At 33.8% G+C, this 17,165-nt stretch overlaps 1 protein-coding gene across 3 annotated transcripts in view; it reads right to left on the bottom strand.

The window, feature by feature from the left end:
- The window catches only part of COL11A1 (collagen type XI alpha 1 chain), a 224,976-nt gene that overhangs the window by 183,824 nt on the left and 23,987 nt on the right, over window positions 1-17,165 (bottom strand). For all 3 annotated transcript variants that reach the window (XM_044944634.1, XM_025288198.2, XM_044944633.1), the window contains exons 2-4: window positions 11,610-11,777; window positions 6,823-7,036; window positions 3,093-3,255 (exon numbers count right to left, since the gene is read on the bottom strand). In XM_044944634.1, coding sequence (XP_044800569.1) covers window positions 3,093-3,255; window positions 6,823-7,036; window positions 11,610-11,777 — 545 coding nt within the window. The remainder of the gene's footprint in view (window positions 1-3,092; window positions 3,256-6,822; window positions 7,037-11,609; window positions 11,778-17,165) is intronic.

Below are 17,165 nucleotides of genomic sequence, written 5' to 3'. Positions count from 1 at the left end.
TGTTTCCATCTTATCATGCTGTTCTATAGGAAAACTATGTCTCCTGGCATACTATCTTTTTAAGTATGAACCTTGGAAAACATATGCAGTTTAAAGGGACATGGGGACTTCCCTAAGGGTCCAATGCAGAGGAAACGAGTTCAACCCCAGTCTGGGAGGACTGCACATGTCACGGACCACAGAGCCCAGCACCACTACTGAGGTTATGCTCCAGAGCCCATGAGCCACAACAACTGAGCCCATGGGCTGTCATTACTGACACCCATGAGAAAGCCCAAGAGACCAGGCCTTGCAACAAGAGAAGCCACCACTATGAGAACCCTGCACACTCCAGTGAAGAGTAGCCCTGGCTCACCACAACTAGAGAAAGGCCAGGAACATCAATAAAGACCCAGTGCAGCCAAAAATAGTCAAAATAAATACATTTAAGAAAAAAAAAAAACACAATATTCTTAGCAAAAAAAAAGATACAGAGTCACAATCTGTCTAGTACTAGTACTTCAAGCACTTTACATGCATAAATTCAATTTTTTAAAAATACAAAAGAGAGAGATTATATTACTGCTCTCATCTGAAGACTAAGCAATTAAAACTTACAAAAAGTAATTACACAGAGAAACATGATTAAGCTATGTATTAGGATTCAAAATCAGATTTTTCTCATTCTAAAATCAATTCTTATATTTATTCTGCCATGCTGAATTATGGGTCTACATATTCATTTTGGCATTTTCATATAAACTAATTTTGTCATACTTTAAAAAATATTTTTTGTTTTGCTTTTATTATTTAATGCTGAATTCTTAAAACTGCAGATTGCAATTCAAATATTGCCTATTAGACTTTTTTTTTCAGATAAACAGCTGAAGTTACTTCAAAGTTTAGAATATGGTTTATGCATTAGATTGCGAATGTTTAATCAGATAAAATAATGATAAATTTTGCTTCCAGTACCTCTGTCTTTGGTAGTTTACTAGATACCTCTAGATATTTTGGTTAGTAGTGGTTGAAGACACATGGAAATATTTTAAGGAATCATTTTTACATATTTTAATTGTTGATACTATAATCAGCCTATGAAACATAGAGGTGCTTATTACATATTTTTAATGTGTAACATTAGGTTTAATTATTTAGTTTGAAAAAAAAAAAGAAGACTCTTACTGTGATAGTCTGTAACTACAGTTTAAACTGGACTCCAATAAGTATGAGTGTAGTATATGGAAAAGAAAGTGGAATATAATCTGGTTTTATATGCGTGTAGGGTAGGGGGAATAAAAAATAAAAATTAAATGACATTCACCTAGAAGTAAGTTCAGGTAAAAATAGAAGTCTCGATGCTATGAAATGGTATGAAAAAGAAATCTAATCAATGTATATGTGTGTGTGTGTGTGTTAGTCGCTCAGTGATTTAGTTGCTCAGTGGTGTCTGACTTTGCGACCCCATGGACTGTGGAACCAGCCAGGCTCCTCTGTCCATGGAATTGCCAGGCAAGAATACTGGAATGGATGGCCATTCCCTTCTCCAGGTGATTTTCCTGTCCCAAGTATGAATCCTGGGTCTTCTGCACTGCAGGTGAATTTTTTACAGTCTGAGTCACCAGGGAAGCCCAATCAATGTGTACATGTATCAAATATTATCTTTCAGAAACAGTAAATTTTGAGAACTAATTAATAAATAATATTATATATTTCCTCTTATATGTTTTAATCATTTATGGCAAAAACAATCTACTCTTAATTTCCATTGTTTAACTTACACAAGCTCTGTGCATATGTACAGCGATAGATTAAACTAATGTATAAAATGAAACCTTCAACTGATATATTTCTTCCATATTACTCATATGTTCTAGGAAAATCAGGTGCTGTGTATTATAAAAATAGATTTAGCTTATGAAACTAATGTTCATAAACAGTTTAATTTTAAAATAGAATTCTGTAAGCCTAAAAATTAAATTAATTTATATATTCATTCATTTAATAAATAAATATTCATTTATCATTTGTGTGCAATCAATGCATGATATTGGAATATCTGAGACTTTATTATTACATATTGTCTGAATCAGTTTGTCATTAATTTAGTGTGATATAATGTGTTAAAACATTTTGTTTAGCTTCAAAGACCTGGGTATATACTAGTGCAGAAACTCAGAAACAAATAGAATACCAAATAATCTGAAATGTCACAAATAATAGTTCTATTTGAAATTATGCCATTGATTATATAACTAAGCACAGAAATGCAATATTCTACTGGCCCTCTGAATTTCCACTGTGGTTTTAAAAACACATACTATGTGTGTGCACATATCCCTATATACGTATCAGCAGAATGCAGCAAATGTATTTCCATCTAAAACTTGTCTATTAAACCATAATATGTTATACAGCTTTACTTTGTTACACTTTGGAAACTAAGTTATTAAAAAATGGTATTAAAACAGTCATCAGAGTAATGACTGAATAGCTCAGGAGTGCACCCCTTCATGAAGTCAAATGTGTTCGTTCCATTAATAATTGACTAAATGAAAATTAAAGCAAGAGTTACCAGATACAGTGATGGAAGGGTAAAATAAATAATGTGATTATCATAATTGGCCAATTATAACTGGAAAGATGCTTTTAACCATTACCTTCACATTGAAATAGTGATTTTTAAAAATAAAGTTTGTCTTTTGGAGTATCTCTATTTTACCTTGGAAATACACATACACACAAAATATCTGACTTGTACATTTCATTAACTTAATCTCTGAGAGAAGCAAGTGAAGAAAATGTTCTTTTCTCCAAAGAAAACAATGCAGAGTACTAAGAGGAAAGCCATTTGTCTTTCCCAAGAATATAGCATGCCAGTGTTTAAATCAACCAATCTCTATTAAAGTTTCCCAGGTTTTATAGTCACCACTGTCTACTCATTCTCTTACTGAACAATAGAAAACATCACTGCTATACATACAGGGGAATAAATTAGGCCACCCTTTAAAGTTTACAACTTTGCTTTATAGCATATATGGATTGTTGCTGTTATTAACTCTACTCATCTGAATTAATAATATTCATAAAAAATGAAGTTTGATTTATTTTACCTCAAAAACTTCTTCATCCAAAATCCTTGTCCCAAAAACCATAATTCCATTGGTGTCAACGATTGCTTTCTCACTTCTGTCAAGCGGTTTTGTAGTTTTCTTCTTACAATCAACAATCATTGTCACAGTTTTCTTCTCCACGCTGATTGCTACCCGGTGCCACCTTAAAAAGCCAAATAATGCTGTAAGTTCCAAAGATGTTGTCAAACCATTATTCATGTGCAAGAACAATGTATTTTAAATTATACAAGTGATCTTAAATTATACAAAATGTAGGCTTATTTATTCATCAATCAGTTAACAAGTGGCTACTTAGTATCCAGAGCAGTGGTAGGTACTCAAAAAGTCACACAGCTATGTAAATTGCACAGCAGGATTGGCTGTCTGTGCTGATAAGGCAGTGCCCATCCTCTGCTTCACCTTGTGTTGAAACAATAGCTTGATCTCACCATGTCCTCACGAGGGTATTTGATAGAGATTAGGGGTGAGATATGGGATAAGTAATAGTTTCTACGTACATAAGTGCTTTCTTCCAATGTGGAATTTCACTTAAAAGAATTCTACTTGAGAGATCCCCTGATATAGGCTCTAAAAGGGTATGTCTACTAATTGAATGAATGCTCCATCTGGAGCAATTGAACGTTTAATTGTAAGACACAATGTGCTTCTCTGTCTTTATTCGCATTTATTTCAAGTGCTTTCGTTTTCTTTTTCCACTTTAATTTCAAGACAGTTATATTTCACTACTGTGGGCAGGATCCAAGACTGAGACACAATATCTCTCCTTTCCAGAGTTGGCAGGAAGTAGGAACACTGAAAGAAAGCATAGTCAATGCATGTGTGGAGTGAGAGTCTCAATTCACTCTGAAGCTACTGCTCCAGCTAATTCAGGGCAGTGATGACAGGCTTTGCAGTGGGGGTGGGGATGGGGCGGGGGTGGGGGTGGGGGGTAGGAATGCAGATGTGGCCAGTCCTTTGGAAATACAAATACCCTAATCAAAATTGTAAAATGGTGGGTTTTATTAACAGTATCTTGTGCTAACATAAACAACTAAATGAAGATCACTTGGATTTTGCAAACCACTCTATTAGTTTTCCAAATGAAAAGTGCTAAATTAATATTCCAGAAGTTTCTAGGACTATATCCATAAAATAAAGTACCCAAAGAGTTGCAGGAGCCTTTCAAAAATCTGTTTCATGTGACTTGGCATGGCTACTGATGAGGACCAAGTATATTTCCATATACACTTAATCTTTGGTCTTTCCAAAGCAATTTGAACTAGCATAGGCGTCTGCTTGGTTTGAATTGCACAAAGATTTATATTAGAAGGCACTTAATACTGTGAGAGTAAAATTTACACATGTTTCTGCCAAGAAGCCTGTGTCTTCAATTAAACCCCCTCCACTACTGTGGGCATGTGCTTTTCATTAACATAAAATAAAAATGATTTCTTTCAATTGTTGCAAGTTGATTAGGACTCTAAACTTGAATTTTGCTGAATTAATTTAAGGTCTGATAATAATATGTCATAATCATGATGTCACATACAATGTTCAAAATACTAAATTAACCTTAAATTTTGGAAACATTCTTAATTATCCTCTTCCTGTCATACTATACATTCATATCATCAGGAAATCTGTCAATCCTGTATTCGCAGGATATTCAGGATTCAAATCTCACAATTTTGACCAGGTAACCATGTCTCTCTCCTAGACTCCTAACTGGTCCCTGCTCCCACTCTGATGCAACCAGAGTCGCCATTTTAAAATATGAGTCATATCAAGTTTCTCTCTAGCTAAAAGCTAATCTGATACTCCCAGTAAAAGCCGAAGTCCTTACTTTGCCTAACCCTGCCTCTCTTCTATCTCATGTCCACATTTCTGCTTTCTGATTCGCAGTATTCCAGCCACACTTCTGTCTCTTTCTTGTTCCTTTCACCTAATTCACTTTGTCAGGAATGCTCTTCCTCCATAACCCCACATGCTCACTCCCTGGCTTCCAAGGTCTTTGCTCAAGGCAACCATGCCAAAGACGACTGCTGTATCTAAAACAATCTAAAACAGTATACCCTACACTTCTTACTCTGATGCATTTTCATTCATAGAATTATCATCACTTTTCATATTAAGGATAATGATATAAATTACTTGTGAAAGCCCAGTTTTTTCCTGGGTTTGAGAGGCAGTTTTTCCATGGTCCTGACAATGGTAATCTGAGTGTGAATTTTTTTTTTCCCCATCTGAACAGCTATTTCTTTCTTATGTCTATAATCAAATGTTATATTTGTGATAAATCTTTTTAGTAGCCTAAATTCAGCAATAAAATATCAAGTATATTTAACAAACATTTATTTGCTTTTAGCTGCTCCCGAAATGATAGGGAGCAAAACAATATTAAACAATATTCACAATACAGAATTCAGCATGATTTTCTTAAGAGTGACTGTTACTGGATAGTCTACCTGAGTTCAAACCTCACCTTTGCCACTTTCCAAATGCAAGTTACTTAAACTCCCAGTACCTCACTTCCCTTATCTGTAAAATGGGTTTATTAATATTATTTTCTTCAAAGAGTTGTGAAAAATTATATAAGTTAACTTGTCTAAGGTGTTCACAACAGTATACAGCACATATTGAGTATTATATAAAACTTCCTATGATTGTCAATATTAATAATATTGGTGCATGCATGCGTGCTAAGTCACTTCAGTCATGTCCAACTCTTTGCAACCCTGTGAACTGTAGCCCACCAGGCTCCTCTGTCCATGGAATTCTCCAGGTAAGAATACTGGAGTGGGTTGCCAGCCCTCCTCTAGCGGATCTTTCCAATTCAGGGATCGAACCCAAGTCTCTTTTGTCTCCAGCATTGGCAGGCGGGTTCTTTACCACTAGCTCCATCTGAGGAAGTCAAATCAGATCATTCTTTTGCTCAAAACGTCTACAGTGTCTTCGTGTTCACCCGGAATAAAATCCAAAGTGTTTCCAATCACCTATAATCCAATGTATTATGGACTTCCCTTGTGGCTCATTGGAAAAGAATCCTCCTGCCAATGCAGGAGAAGTGGGTTTCATCCCTGGGTCAGAAAGATCCCCTAAAGAAGAAAATGGCAAGCCACTCCAGTGTTCTTATCTGGGAAATCCCATGGACAGAGGAGCCTGGCCATCTACATGGGGTTGCAAAAGAGTCAGATAGAACTTAGTGACTAAACAGCAACACAAAGTGTTATACCATTTGCCCTCCCGCTGCCTCTCCATCCTCAATGTTTCACTCTGTTCCTGCCACACTGGCATCCTTGATGTTGCTTAGGCCAAATCAATCACAGCCAGAATCAGAGGCTGTGCATTTGTTTTTCCTTCGTGTGGAATAGTATCCTTTTAATTATTAGCAGTGGCATGCATCCTACCACCTTTGCATGTCACCTTCTTAGTAAGACTATCCCTGACTTCACTCCTTAAAATTGCACTCCCCACCATCATCCCCGACTCTCTTCATTGCTATATTTCTCCCTGTCACTTATCACCATCTGATATTCATTAGTAATTTTTTATCATTCACTGCTTGACCCAGATTGTAAACTATGTAAGATTAGGTATTTTATTGTTTTGTTCATTTCTGCATCACCACTCCCTAGAAAAACTGCATCACACTTTATAAATATTTGTTGAATGACTGAATGAAGGAACTGCTTTCCACACAGTTAAAACATAGGATTATTATGTTACTTACTTTCCATCTGCAATGTTAACAGTTCTAAAAAGGGGATAGTCTTCTGGGGCAGGTTTTCCAGTGTGGTCTTCATACAGGAAAACAGGTGATCTCCCAACCTCAACACCGATTTGCTGAATACCATGCTCATTATATATAGATAAAAGAAAAGACTGAATTCCTTTTTTGGGTTTTATTGTAAATAATATTGAAAAATCTTCTGGAAAAGTTCCCCCTGAAAACAGAATGCCAAAGAGTCAGACATTCCAAACTATTCCTAGATCATCCTATTATTTTTGAGCTTACCAATGTGGTCTTAACCAGTAACCAAAGTTCAAACAGTAATAATGATACTGACTTAAAAACCAGTGGGGAGGGGATTCTATTAATTTTTGTCTGCAATAATTGTTGAAGCTGTATTCAAACTTTGCCACCACTCATTTAAAGCACAAGGATTATGTAAAATTGAATGCATAGTTAGGAAACAAGATCATGGTGCCAATCCAATATCGAACACACAATAAGCACTTTTAGAACACTTAAGATGAAATTCTGGTGTACAATTTGTATTTTCTGCCTTTGTCTAATCTGTGCCCTCTATCCTCTCTTGAAAGAGGCATTGTAAGGACACAACATATGATGGTGCTCTTAGTCATCTCTTCAAAAGCTAAAGATTTTCTGAGCAGTTTTTTCTATCACACATGAAGTTTCACTAATAAAAAGCTTATGTCATTAAAATCAGAACTCCTAGATACTTGGTTAATTCGATTCTAAATTTAGGAGGGTTAATTTTTTTTATTTTCCTTCTCATCATCATATCCCAAATATCCAGCATGGGGCCAGATCTATATAAGTTCTTAGTAAGCATTTATTAAATAAATATATAAATTAAATAGTTACCACAATATATCTCAGATATTTAAGCAATGACTATTGTGGGTTTTTTTTTTTACTAAAAACACTGCATATAAATTTGTGGGTTCTATTTTTCAAAAATAAGTTTACATATATATTTTATTTAATCCTTTTACTACCCTGGGACATAAGTAAAGTAGGTATTGTTATTTGAAGGATGAAATTATTTAAATTAAAATTTTTACACATGCAAAACTGGTATATATGTGCATGCATAAGCCAACACCAAGAAATTCCATATTCAGTCCATCCATTCCATACACTATTATGTATGGTGGTATGAAATAATAAAAATACTATAAATATGAATGCCATGAATTCAAATTCAGAAGACTATAGGAGACTTTAAGTTTTAATTTGAAGAATTTATAGAAGTGAGAGGGATACTTATACATAAAGATATTATGTTAAGTCAATTAATTAGAATACTATTTATAATAATAAAACATTAAAATTGCTTGCAATGGTTGGGATTGGTTAAATGAAATTTTAAAATATTAATACAGTGGAATTCTATGCAGCCACTTAAAATTATATAGTGGAAAAATGTTTTATGAAATGGAATTAATTAAAATGCTATGGAAAGTAAATAAGAATATTTCACAAAGAAAGCAGTCAATTAACGTTACCTATTTGGTTCTAATCTACCTAAAATCTAGATACTCTAAAATCTAGATAGATGCCTCCAAACAAATAGTGTCTACTTAAAATTCTTAAATCTTTAAAATAATTTACCAATACAACTTCACTGGATCACAAATAGATCAAAAAAACCTTGCTTTCATTGCAATTTATACACATACACAAACACACACACAGAGTAAGAATTTTGTTTGATTTGATTTGTGTCACAGAGATATCCAATTTTATATTTATGAAAATCAATAGAAGAAAAATGATCATGTATATAGAATGGAAAGATAATAAAACACATCAATTAACAAAAACACCTTTTAGCTTCTTTTACTACAAATAAAAATATAAGTAATTCAGCCTAAAATTGAGGAAGTTCAATAACAAAGAAGTTTTTTCTTCAAATGATTAACTCAAAATGTTGTTGAGAATTATAGGACTTCTTTCCCTGAATACCTCAATTTTTAAATATGTTCTGTACTCAAAAAAATGATGCCAAAGTAGTATGAGTTGGATAAAACAATATTTTTTCATTTTTGCAAAAATTATTTAATAAAGGACATTTACAAAAAGAGGAATTTCAGGAAATAGTATATTCATGTAAGACTTAATAAGTTGTAACAAATTGTAATCATCCCATTTATGTAACACAGATTTTGAAAATTGTCAACTTCTAATTATAGCAACAAGTAAAATCTTTCAATTATGGAAGTGTTTCTCAATTTAAAATTAAGCAACAATATTTTAATTGTAATCTCTAAGTTATGACCTTTAGAAAATAAATTCTAAAAAATCATGACTCAATGTCAAAATGACCACAATATAACCTAGACACTTATTTAGATTCCTCCCTATAAGATGCTAATCAAATTTGTTTCAACCAACTAAATCTATCAGAGATAATTCATTACAAAATAAGTTCAAAGACAAATTCAACCACTTAAGATGTGAAATTTTATCTAAATAGTAGTGATCGGTATATATGATACAGAAAAAAACGTGTAATTTTGCAACTTAGTATGTTTTAAAATGTATAAACACAAACTAAGAATAAAGTATCCTCTCTATTAAATGATTGTTGTTAAAGGAAAAAATGTTACCATCTCTAATAAGTGTATATACAAAAATCCTAGATGTGTAATAATCACTCAGAAGAGTATATCAGATACAAAACTGATTCCCTAAATGGGCTTTTAACATCAATAGATATTGCATCCATGAATACATTTGATATTAAAAAAGCACAATAACTATTATTGGGGTTTAATTTTTAACTTGTGGTCCATATATTTTCATGCAGAATATGTCTCCCTTTAAATAAAATCTCCTTCTGATATAACTTAGTGGTTGGTAGGGTTTTTAAAATCATGTGTGAAGGTAATTTTGCATAATGGCAAAAGCCCACTTTAGTCTAAAAAGAGTCCCCAGACTATCTCTCAGCTTTAAATCATCCATGGGTTCTGTGACTGTATTCAAATATTTCACATTTCTAACACCTAATCCATTATTTGGGTTGAAATATTCTTCTTTCCAGGTGGTTATGAACATAAAGTTCAATATACACAAAGTTTATTGTACTGTGTCTGTCTCACAGCAGGTGTTCTGAAGAGAACAGGTGGAATTTGCAAATTACAGCATCTATTCAGGTCACAGGCACAGAGTTCTCAGGTATTTAAATTCAAGGTCTCAAATTGGGACTTGGGAGGACACATAAATTAACTCAACAGAACATTACAATGACAATCTGAAAACACTTCCCCCAACCCTAATGTTGAAATTTCCAATACTACTGCCTACTTCATTCATTAGGAAAGAAGTTGTTACTTGGTGTTTTCATAATGAAAGAAAAAGTATTCAAAATAAATTTCCCAAGATTTTTCACAATTTTAATAAAGAATACTACTCACATATTCACTTTAGATTTTTTAATGGTAAAAGTGCTGTTGGTAATTTTTATTAAATGCTCTTTTGTATTAATTGACAGGAAGCTATATCTTCCAGGAACATAACCCTACAATCACTTGCATGCAGAAAGAGATATAGATGTCTCTTCCTATCCGAATTACTCATTATTAAAATCACATACCTAAGACACATGTTTTGAGAAGATGGGGAAATGTTGATTATTCTGTTAACTGACATAGAAGGACTTCCTAGAAGTACACATTGTGCTCTTTTTCCAAGAATAAACAACAGAAATAATCAAATTAATCAAAATAACTACTATACAAGAGGGCGGAAAAACTGATCCTGAGATGATGAGCCAAATATAAAAAATTATAAACTAACTTCTTGAGTATCTCTAAAGCTTTTCCATTAATCTATTTTACTCTCTGTTTCTCTCTTGAAAATTCCCATCCTTTTCCTATTTCAGCATTAGAGTGCAAATAAAGAGAAAAGCAGCTTAATTTTTACTATTTACAACTTTCACATGTGATTTGAAAAATATTTCATGAATTTAATTTTTCATTTTAAGTCAGAAAAAGTGTGCATTTTATCTTAATATTTGCAATTTGTTACTTTTGTCCACCACAGATTTGCATTTTTCAAGACAGGCAATATTTTGGAAAAATCAATGATTTAGCAAAATAAATCTATTTTAAAAAATACTTTAAAATGTACTTTCTTGAAAAATATGCTATTTTGCTTTGTAAATTTTTAGTCCCTTGATCTATAATTTTTCTATCAATAGAAAAGAGTTTTATGTAAAAATAGGGAACTTGAGTTCCTTCACATGAGGACACTAGAGGATAATATGAAGAATTTAAAGGATAAATTGTTTCTGAAAAGATCCTAAAAGACCAAAAAGGAATACTTGATAAGACAATATTGGCCTTGGCAATGAAACAAACCCTGCATTAAATATTGACCTTCTGTAATATGGATAAATCAGAGTCTCAATGAAATTCAGTTTCTTCTTCTGTTAAATAAGAACAAGGCCACTCAACTTAGTGAAGCTGTAAGAAAAAAACAATCGATATGTATCCAATAGCAAGCAAGCACTCATAATAAGGTACTTACTTAGAAAATGTGATACTCAGAAAATGTCATTTCACTACTCCCTTTCCCTACATTATCATGACTTCTAGACAATTAATACCAGGTCATTTAGTGCTTTCAAGGACAGGAAAAAAAATTCACCAAGTATTTTTCAAACCATTAAGAAAAATCCCCCCATAATTATGCATTATGTAGCATGATAAAAAGGAATAACAGTAGTTATCAAAGCAGCAGTAGTCGCAGTAATAAAAAGAACATACCTGAAAATAATTGTTTCGTTGGGGCGCTAAGTTGTGCTTGCTTTGAAACTCTGTAAGCAGTATCTGAACCTTTTGAATTCTTTCTGTTTGTGCAAAAGCCCGTTGTTTTTGATATTCCCTCTGGAGAATTGTGAAAATCTAGAGCTTTTAGTACATCAACTGGAGCAGCTGAAAAATACGTTAAAGATAGGGAAAAGTAATTGAACAAATAATCTAAAAAATGAGTTATTTTTTAAACAGAGGAAATTGTATCCTACTTCTCAAATCTATGTATCACCTGCCATGCTTCCTTAACACTAAGTTGGGGGGCTGAGAAGCAGAGGAGCAGGTAAAATATAAACTAACATTCTCAAACACAAAATATCTCTAACAGAAATTGAATCACGGAAAAGCAAAACATATTGAAAAAGCCAGCATTTGTACATATCCCATTAATTTCTAATCAACATACTATATTCAACTATTCATAATTTAAACAGAGGTGATTGTAAAGATTCAAATTCATAATGAATATTATATATAAGCATTGTAAAATGTGCAGTTACTAAGCCATATTGAATGCCCAATGATAAGTTAAAAGCTGTTTAAAAGAATAGGTAACAAAATATAATGCCCTTGCTTTGAGTGCTTTCCTATGAAAGTTGCTGGAGATACTAAGGTTTTTTTGTTTTTTTTTTTTTTCCTTTTTATGTAGCCTCAGGGTGCCTAGAATAGGCTGTTTGTTGGCAGAACCATAAATTTCCCAAATCCAATCCATTTCAGCTACCTTCTGCTACTAACCTTAAACTTCCCCTTTGTAAGTGTAATCCTTTAGGTAAACTTTATGTTTCAAATGGCTTCATGGAATATAATTCACATACCATGCAATTCACCCACTCGAAGTATAAAATCTGTTCGTTGTGGTACATTGCGAAAAGCAAAGGAGAAAAGGAAAGATATAGCCATTTGAATGCAGAGTTCCAAAGAATAGCAAGGAGAGATAAGAAAGCCTTCCTCAGGGATCAATGCAAAGAAATAGAGGAAAACAGCAGAATTGGAAAGACTAGAGATCTCTTCAAGAAAATTAGAGATACCAATGGCACATTTCATGCAAATATAGGTTCAATAAAGGACAAAAATGGTATGGATCTAAGAGAAACAGAAGATATTAAGAAGAAGTGACAAGAATACACAGAAGAACTGTACAAAAAAGATCTTCACAACCCAAATAATCATGATGGTGTGATCACTCACCTAAAGCCAGACATCCTGGAATGTGAAGCCAAGTGGGCCTTAGGAAGCATCACTACGAACAAAGCTAGTGGAGGTGATGGAATTCCAGTTGAGCTATTACAAATCCTAAACATGATGCTGTGAAAGTGCTGCACTCAATATGCCAGCAAATTTGGAAAACTCAGCAGTGGCCGTAGGACTGGAAAAGGTCAGTTTTCATTCCAATCCCAAAGAAAGGCAATGCCAAAGAATGCTCAAACTACCGCACAATTGCACTCATCTCACACGCTAGTTAAGTAATGCTCAAAATTCTCCAAGCCAGGCTTTAGCAATACATGAACCATGAACTTCCAGATGTTCAAGCTGGTTTTAGAAAAGGCAGAGGAACAGAGATCAAATTGCCAGAATCCACTGGATCATGGAAAAAGCAAGAGAGTTCCAGATAAATATCTATTTCTGCTTTATTGACTATGCCAAACCCTTTGACTGTGTGGATCACTATAAACTGTGAAAAATTCTTCAAGAGACAGGAATATCAGACCACCTGACCTGCCTCTTGAGAAACCTATATGCAGGTCAGGAAGCAACAGTTAGAACTGGACATGGAACAACAGACTGGTTCCAAATAGGAAAAGGAGTGCGTCAAGGCTGTATATTGTCACCGTGCTTATTTAACTTATATGCAGAGTACATCATGAGAAACGCTGGGCTGGAAGAAGCAGAAGCTGGAATCAAGATTGCCGGGAGAAATATCAGTAACCTCCGATATGCAGAAGACACCACCCTCATGGCAGAAAGTGAAGAACTAAAGAGCCTCTTGATGAAAGTGAAAGTGGAGAGTGAAAAAGTTGGCTTAAAGCTCAACATTCAGAAAACTAAGATCATGGCATGTGGTCCCATCACTTCATGGCAGATAGATGGGGAAATAGTGGAAACAGTGGCTGACTTTATTTTGGGGGGCTCCAAAGTCATTGCAGATGGAGATTGCAGCCATGATATTAAAAGACAGTTCCTCCTTGGAAGGAAAGTTATGACCAACCTAGACAGCATATTCAAAAGCAGAGACATTACTTTGCCAACAAAGGTCCATCTAGTCAAGGCTATGGTTTTTCCAGTGGTCATGTATGGATGTGAGAGTTGGACTATAAAGAAAGCTGAGCACCAAAGAATTGATACTTTTGAACTGTGGTATTGGAGAAGACTCTTGAGAGTCCCTTGGACTGCAAGGAGATCCAACTAGTCCATCCTAAAGGAGATCAGTCCTGGGTGTTCATTGGAAGGACTGATGTTGAAGCTGAAACCAATACTTTGGCCACCTGATGCAAAGAGCTGACTCATTTGAAAAGACCCTTATTCTGGGAAAGATTGAGTGCAGGAAGAGAAGGAGACAACAGAGGATGAGATGGCTGGATGGCATTACTGACTCAATGGACATGAGTTTGGGTAAACTCCGGGTGTTGGTGATGGACAGGGAGGCCTGGCATGCTGCAGTTCATGGGGTCATGAAGTGTCAGACACGATTGAGTGACTGAACTGAACTGTGGCATATTATACTTATTCTGATCTTCCCTGGTGTCTCAGTGGTAAAGAATCAGCCTGTCAACGCAGGAGACATGGGTTTGATCCCTGGATTGGGGAGATCCTCTGGAGAAGGAAATGGCGACTCATCCAGTATTCTTGCTTGGGAAATTCCATGGACAGAGGAGACTGGTGGGGCTACAGTGCCTTGGATCACAAAAGAGCTGGATACGATTTAGTGACTAAACAACTTCTTTTACTATTCATTCTTTAAATTGTTGTAAAATATATACAACATAAATTTTTGCCATTTTAACCATTTTAAAGTGTACAATTTAATAGCATAATTAAATTCACAATGTTATGCAATCATCAATACTATTTCCAAAACTTTTTCATTAGCCCAAACTGAAACGGTTTAACCATTAAGCAATAAGTCTCTATTCCGCTCCTCTGCCCAGGCCCTGGTAACTGATAATTTACTCTCCATTTCTATGAAGTTTGCTATGCTAGAAATTTCAAATGAGTGGCACCATATAATATCTCTAAAAATACTAAACATAGAAGTACCACATGGCCAAACAATGCCATTCCTAGGTATATACTTAAGTGAATTGAAATTCGGAATTTAAAACAGACATCTGTATGTGAATGCTCATTGCAACATTATTCACCATAATGAAAAAGCGAAAATAAGTTTCCATCAATATGTGAACAGATTCACAAAATGTGATATATACATATAATAGAATGTGATTCAACCAGAAAATGAATGAAGTTCTAATACATGCTACCACATGGAACCATTGAAACACAATAGTGCATGAAATAAACCAGATATAAAAGGACAAATGATTTTTTAGACTCTTGGATTCCCTGGTCCACAACTAAATATTTACTTAATTCACTAAGCAAATCAAAACATGATTCAGGTGGTGTAAGCATTGTTATAAAAACAGACCTAGGAATCCATATTACTCAATATACTCATATTCATTGGCTTTCTATGTTTAATCAAAAATAATCAAAATAAATAATAATAATAAAAATAAATAATCAAAAATAAAAATATTCATATAAGACTATATGTTCACCAGTCTATCACTGAGCATGTCTGAGGCTGCAAGTATATAGATTTTATTTAATTAATTACACTACAAATATTTAGATTCTATTTAAGGAGGCACTAAACATGCCCCAATAATTATGTGGGAGGTAATATCTATTGTTCTATAGAGATGCATGCAGTATTCTTTCATTCAGAAGGAAAAGAAATCAAGTTCAGTTGAAAGTGAGACCAATATTACTCATGTGAAAAGTTTCACTTGTTAAAAAAAAATAGAATTGCTATCAATTTTCAAATGCACTGAATTTTATAAGTACACTGTTTGGGGAGGATTTAAAATGAAAGCGGGACTGCTTGAAAAACCAGTTAATAACATTAACATGATTTTTCACACTACACAAAGTAGAGAGTGACCTGCAACAGAGTGGTGCTCTTTGAAAATTACAATTTCAATTAATATTTTTAGCATTAACTAGTGTCAGTTATAGAATGTATGAATGGATGACTGAGTGCATGAGAAATGTGCATTTGGTCATTTCCTTAGTTAATTAAGTTTTTGAGATATTAACTTCCATATGTACAATCGTGTTGAATGAAGCTTTATATAATTTGTCTTTTATCTTATAAGAAATGTACTTCCCTTTAATAATAACGACCACCTATTTCATCAAACTTTCAAATGAAAATAACACATTAACCAGTAGAGTACACATTGTTCCAAAATTTTAAAAAGAAAAAAAATATAATGAAAATCAGAATATTGAAGGATCAAATATATCCTCTTTAATTCAGCCTTGGGATATTTAAAAGAATAACATTTAACAACAATTTTGGCTAAGTCCTGCTTTAAATGGGCATTTTTTAAGGCCAGTACAATACCTGACTATTTTTACATTCTTCTTTTCTCTTACCATAAAACTATGAAAATAATAACTATATTAGTTTCCATGTCCAAAGAACCTAACATGGGACAGTAACTGGATTAAACTCTTCCTAGGTTAACCCTCACAAATTTTGCAAGCCATGTGTTCTTATCCCTACTATACAGATGAAGAACTTAGAACCAGAACACAAATTAAGGATACCCCTAAAGTTTGTGCAAAATCAAACATAGGTTCATTCCACTTCATTGCTATAGCCCATAACCAAACATACTGTGAAAAGAAACTTAAAACATAAATATATTAAAATCATCTTGAGCCAGTCCATTGATTCCTAAGGTTTATATTAGATTTAAATTAAACTCAGTTCATGCTTCAGGGTATAAATTACTCTGAAGGAAACTGTTTCTAAAAACACCGCATCTTATCTGCTTATTTTATCTTATCTTCTTGCACTAAAGCCATTAGCAAAAGTACATGCCAATAGGGTAAAGACTTCAGGATTGACATGAACACAGCTATGAAGGCTGTAATTCTTTCCTGAAGAAAAGGGTGCAGCTTCACAGTCACAGTCTCAGCTGTACATCAGTAAATAATACATAAAACAGACCACAAGTCTCCTTCTCTCCAAACTATCTCTTAACAGGATGACCTTTTCCAACAGCACAGGTTTTGTCACATTTGTTAGCTCCTACTTTGAAAGCAATATGATAAAAACACCCTCCTTCTACAGGATTCTATCTAAGGGCTCTATTTTTCAAGCCTAAATAGGCTTCTATGTAGAGACATATGATATGAAATAATAATTCATTTTAAAAATATGGATATATAATAAAGATTGCAAATAATTTTTCCTAAAAAGTTATATAAAGTTACAAA

The sequence above is a fragment of the Bubalus bubalis genome, chromosome 6 (genome assembly GCF_019923935.1).
Source record: "Bubalus bubalis isolate 160015118507 breed Murrah chromosome 6, NDDB_SH_1, whole genome shotgun sequence".
NCBI lineage: Eukaryota > Metazoa > Chordata > Mammalia > Artiodactyla > Bovidae > Bubalus > Bubalus bubalis.
Note: the sequence above shows the minus strand (reverse complement) of the source record. Positions and strands in the feature narration are given on the sequence as shown.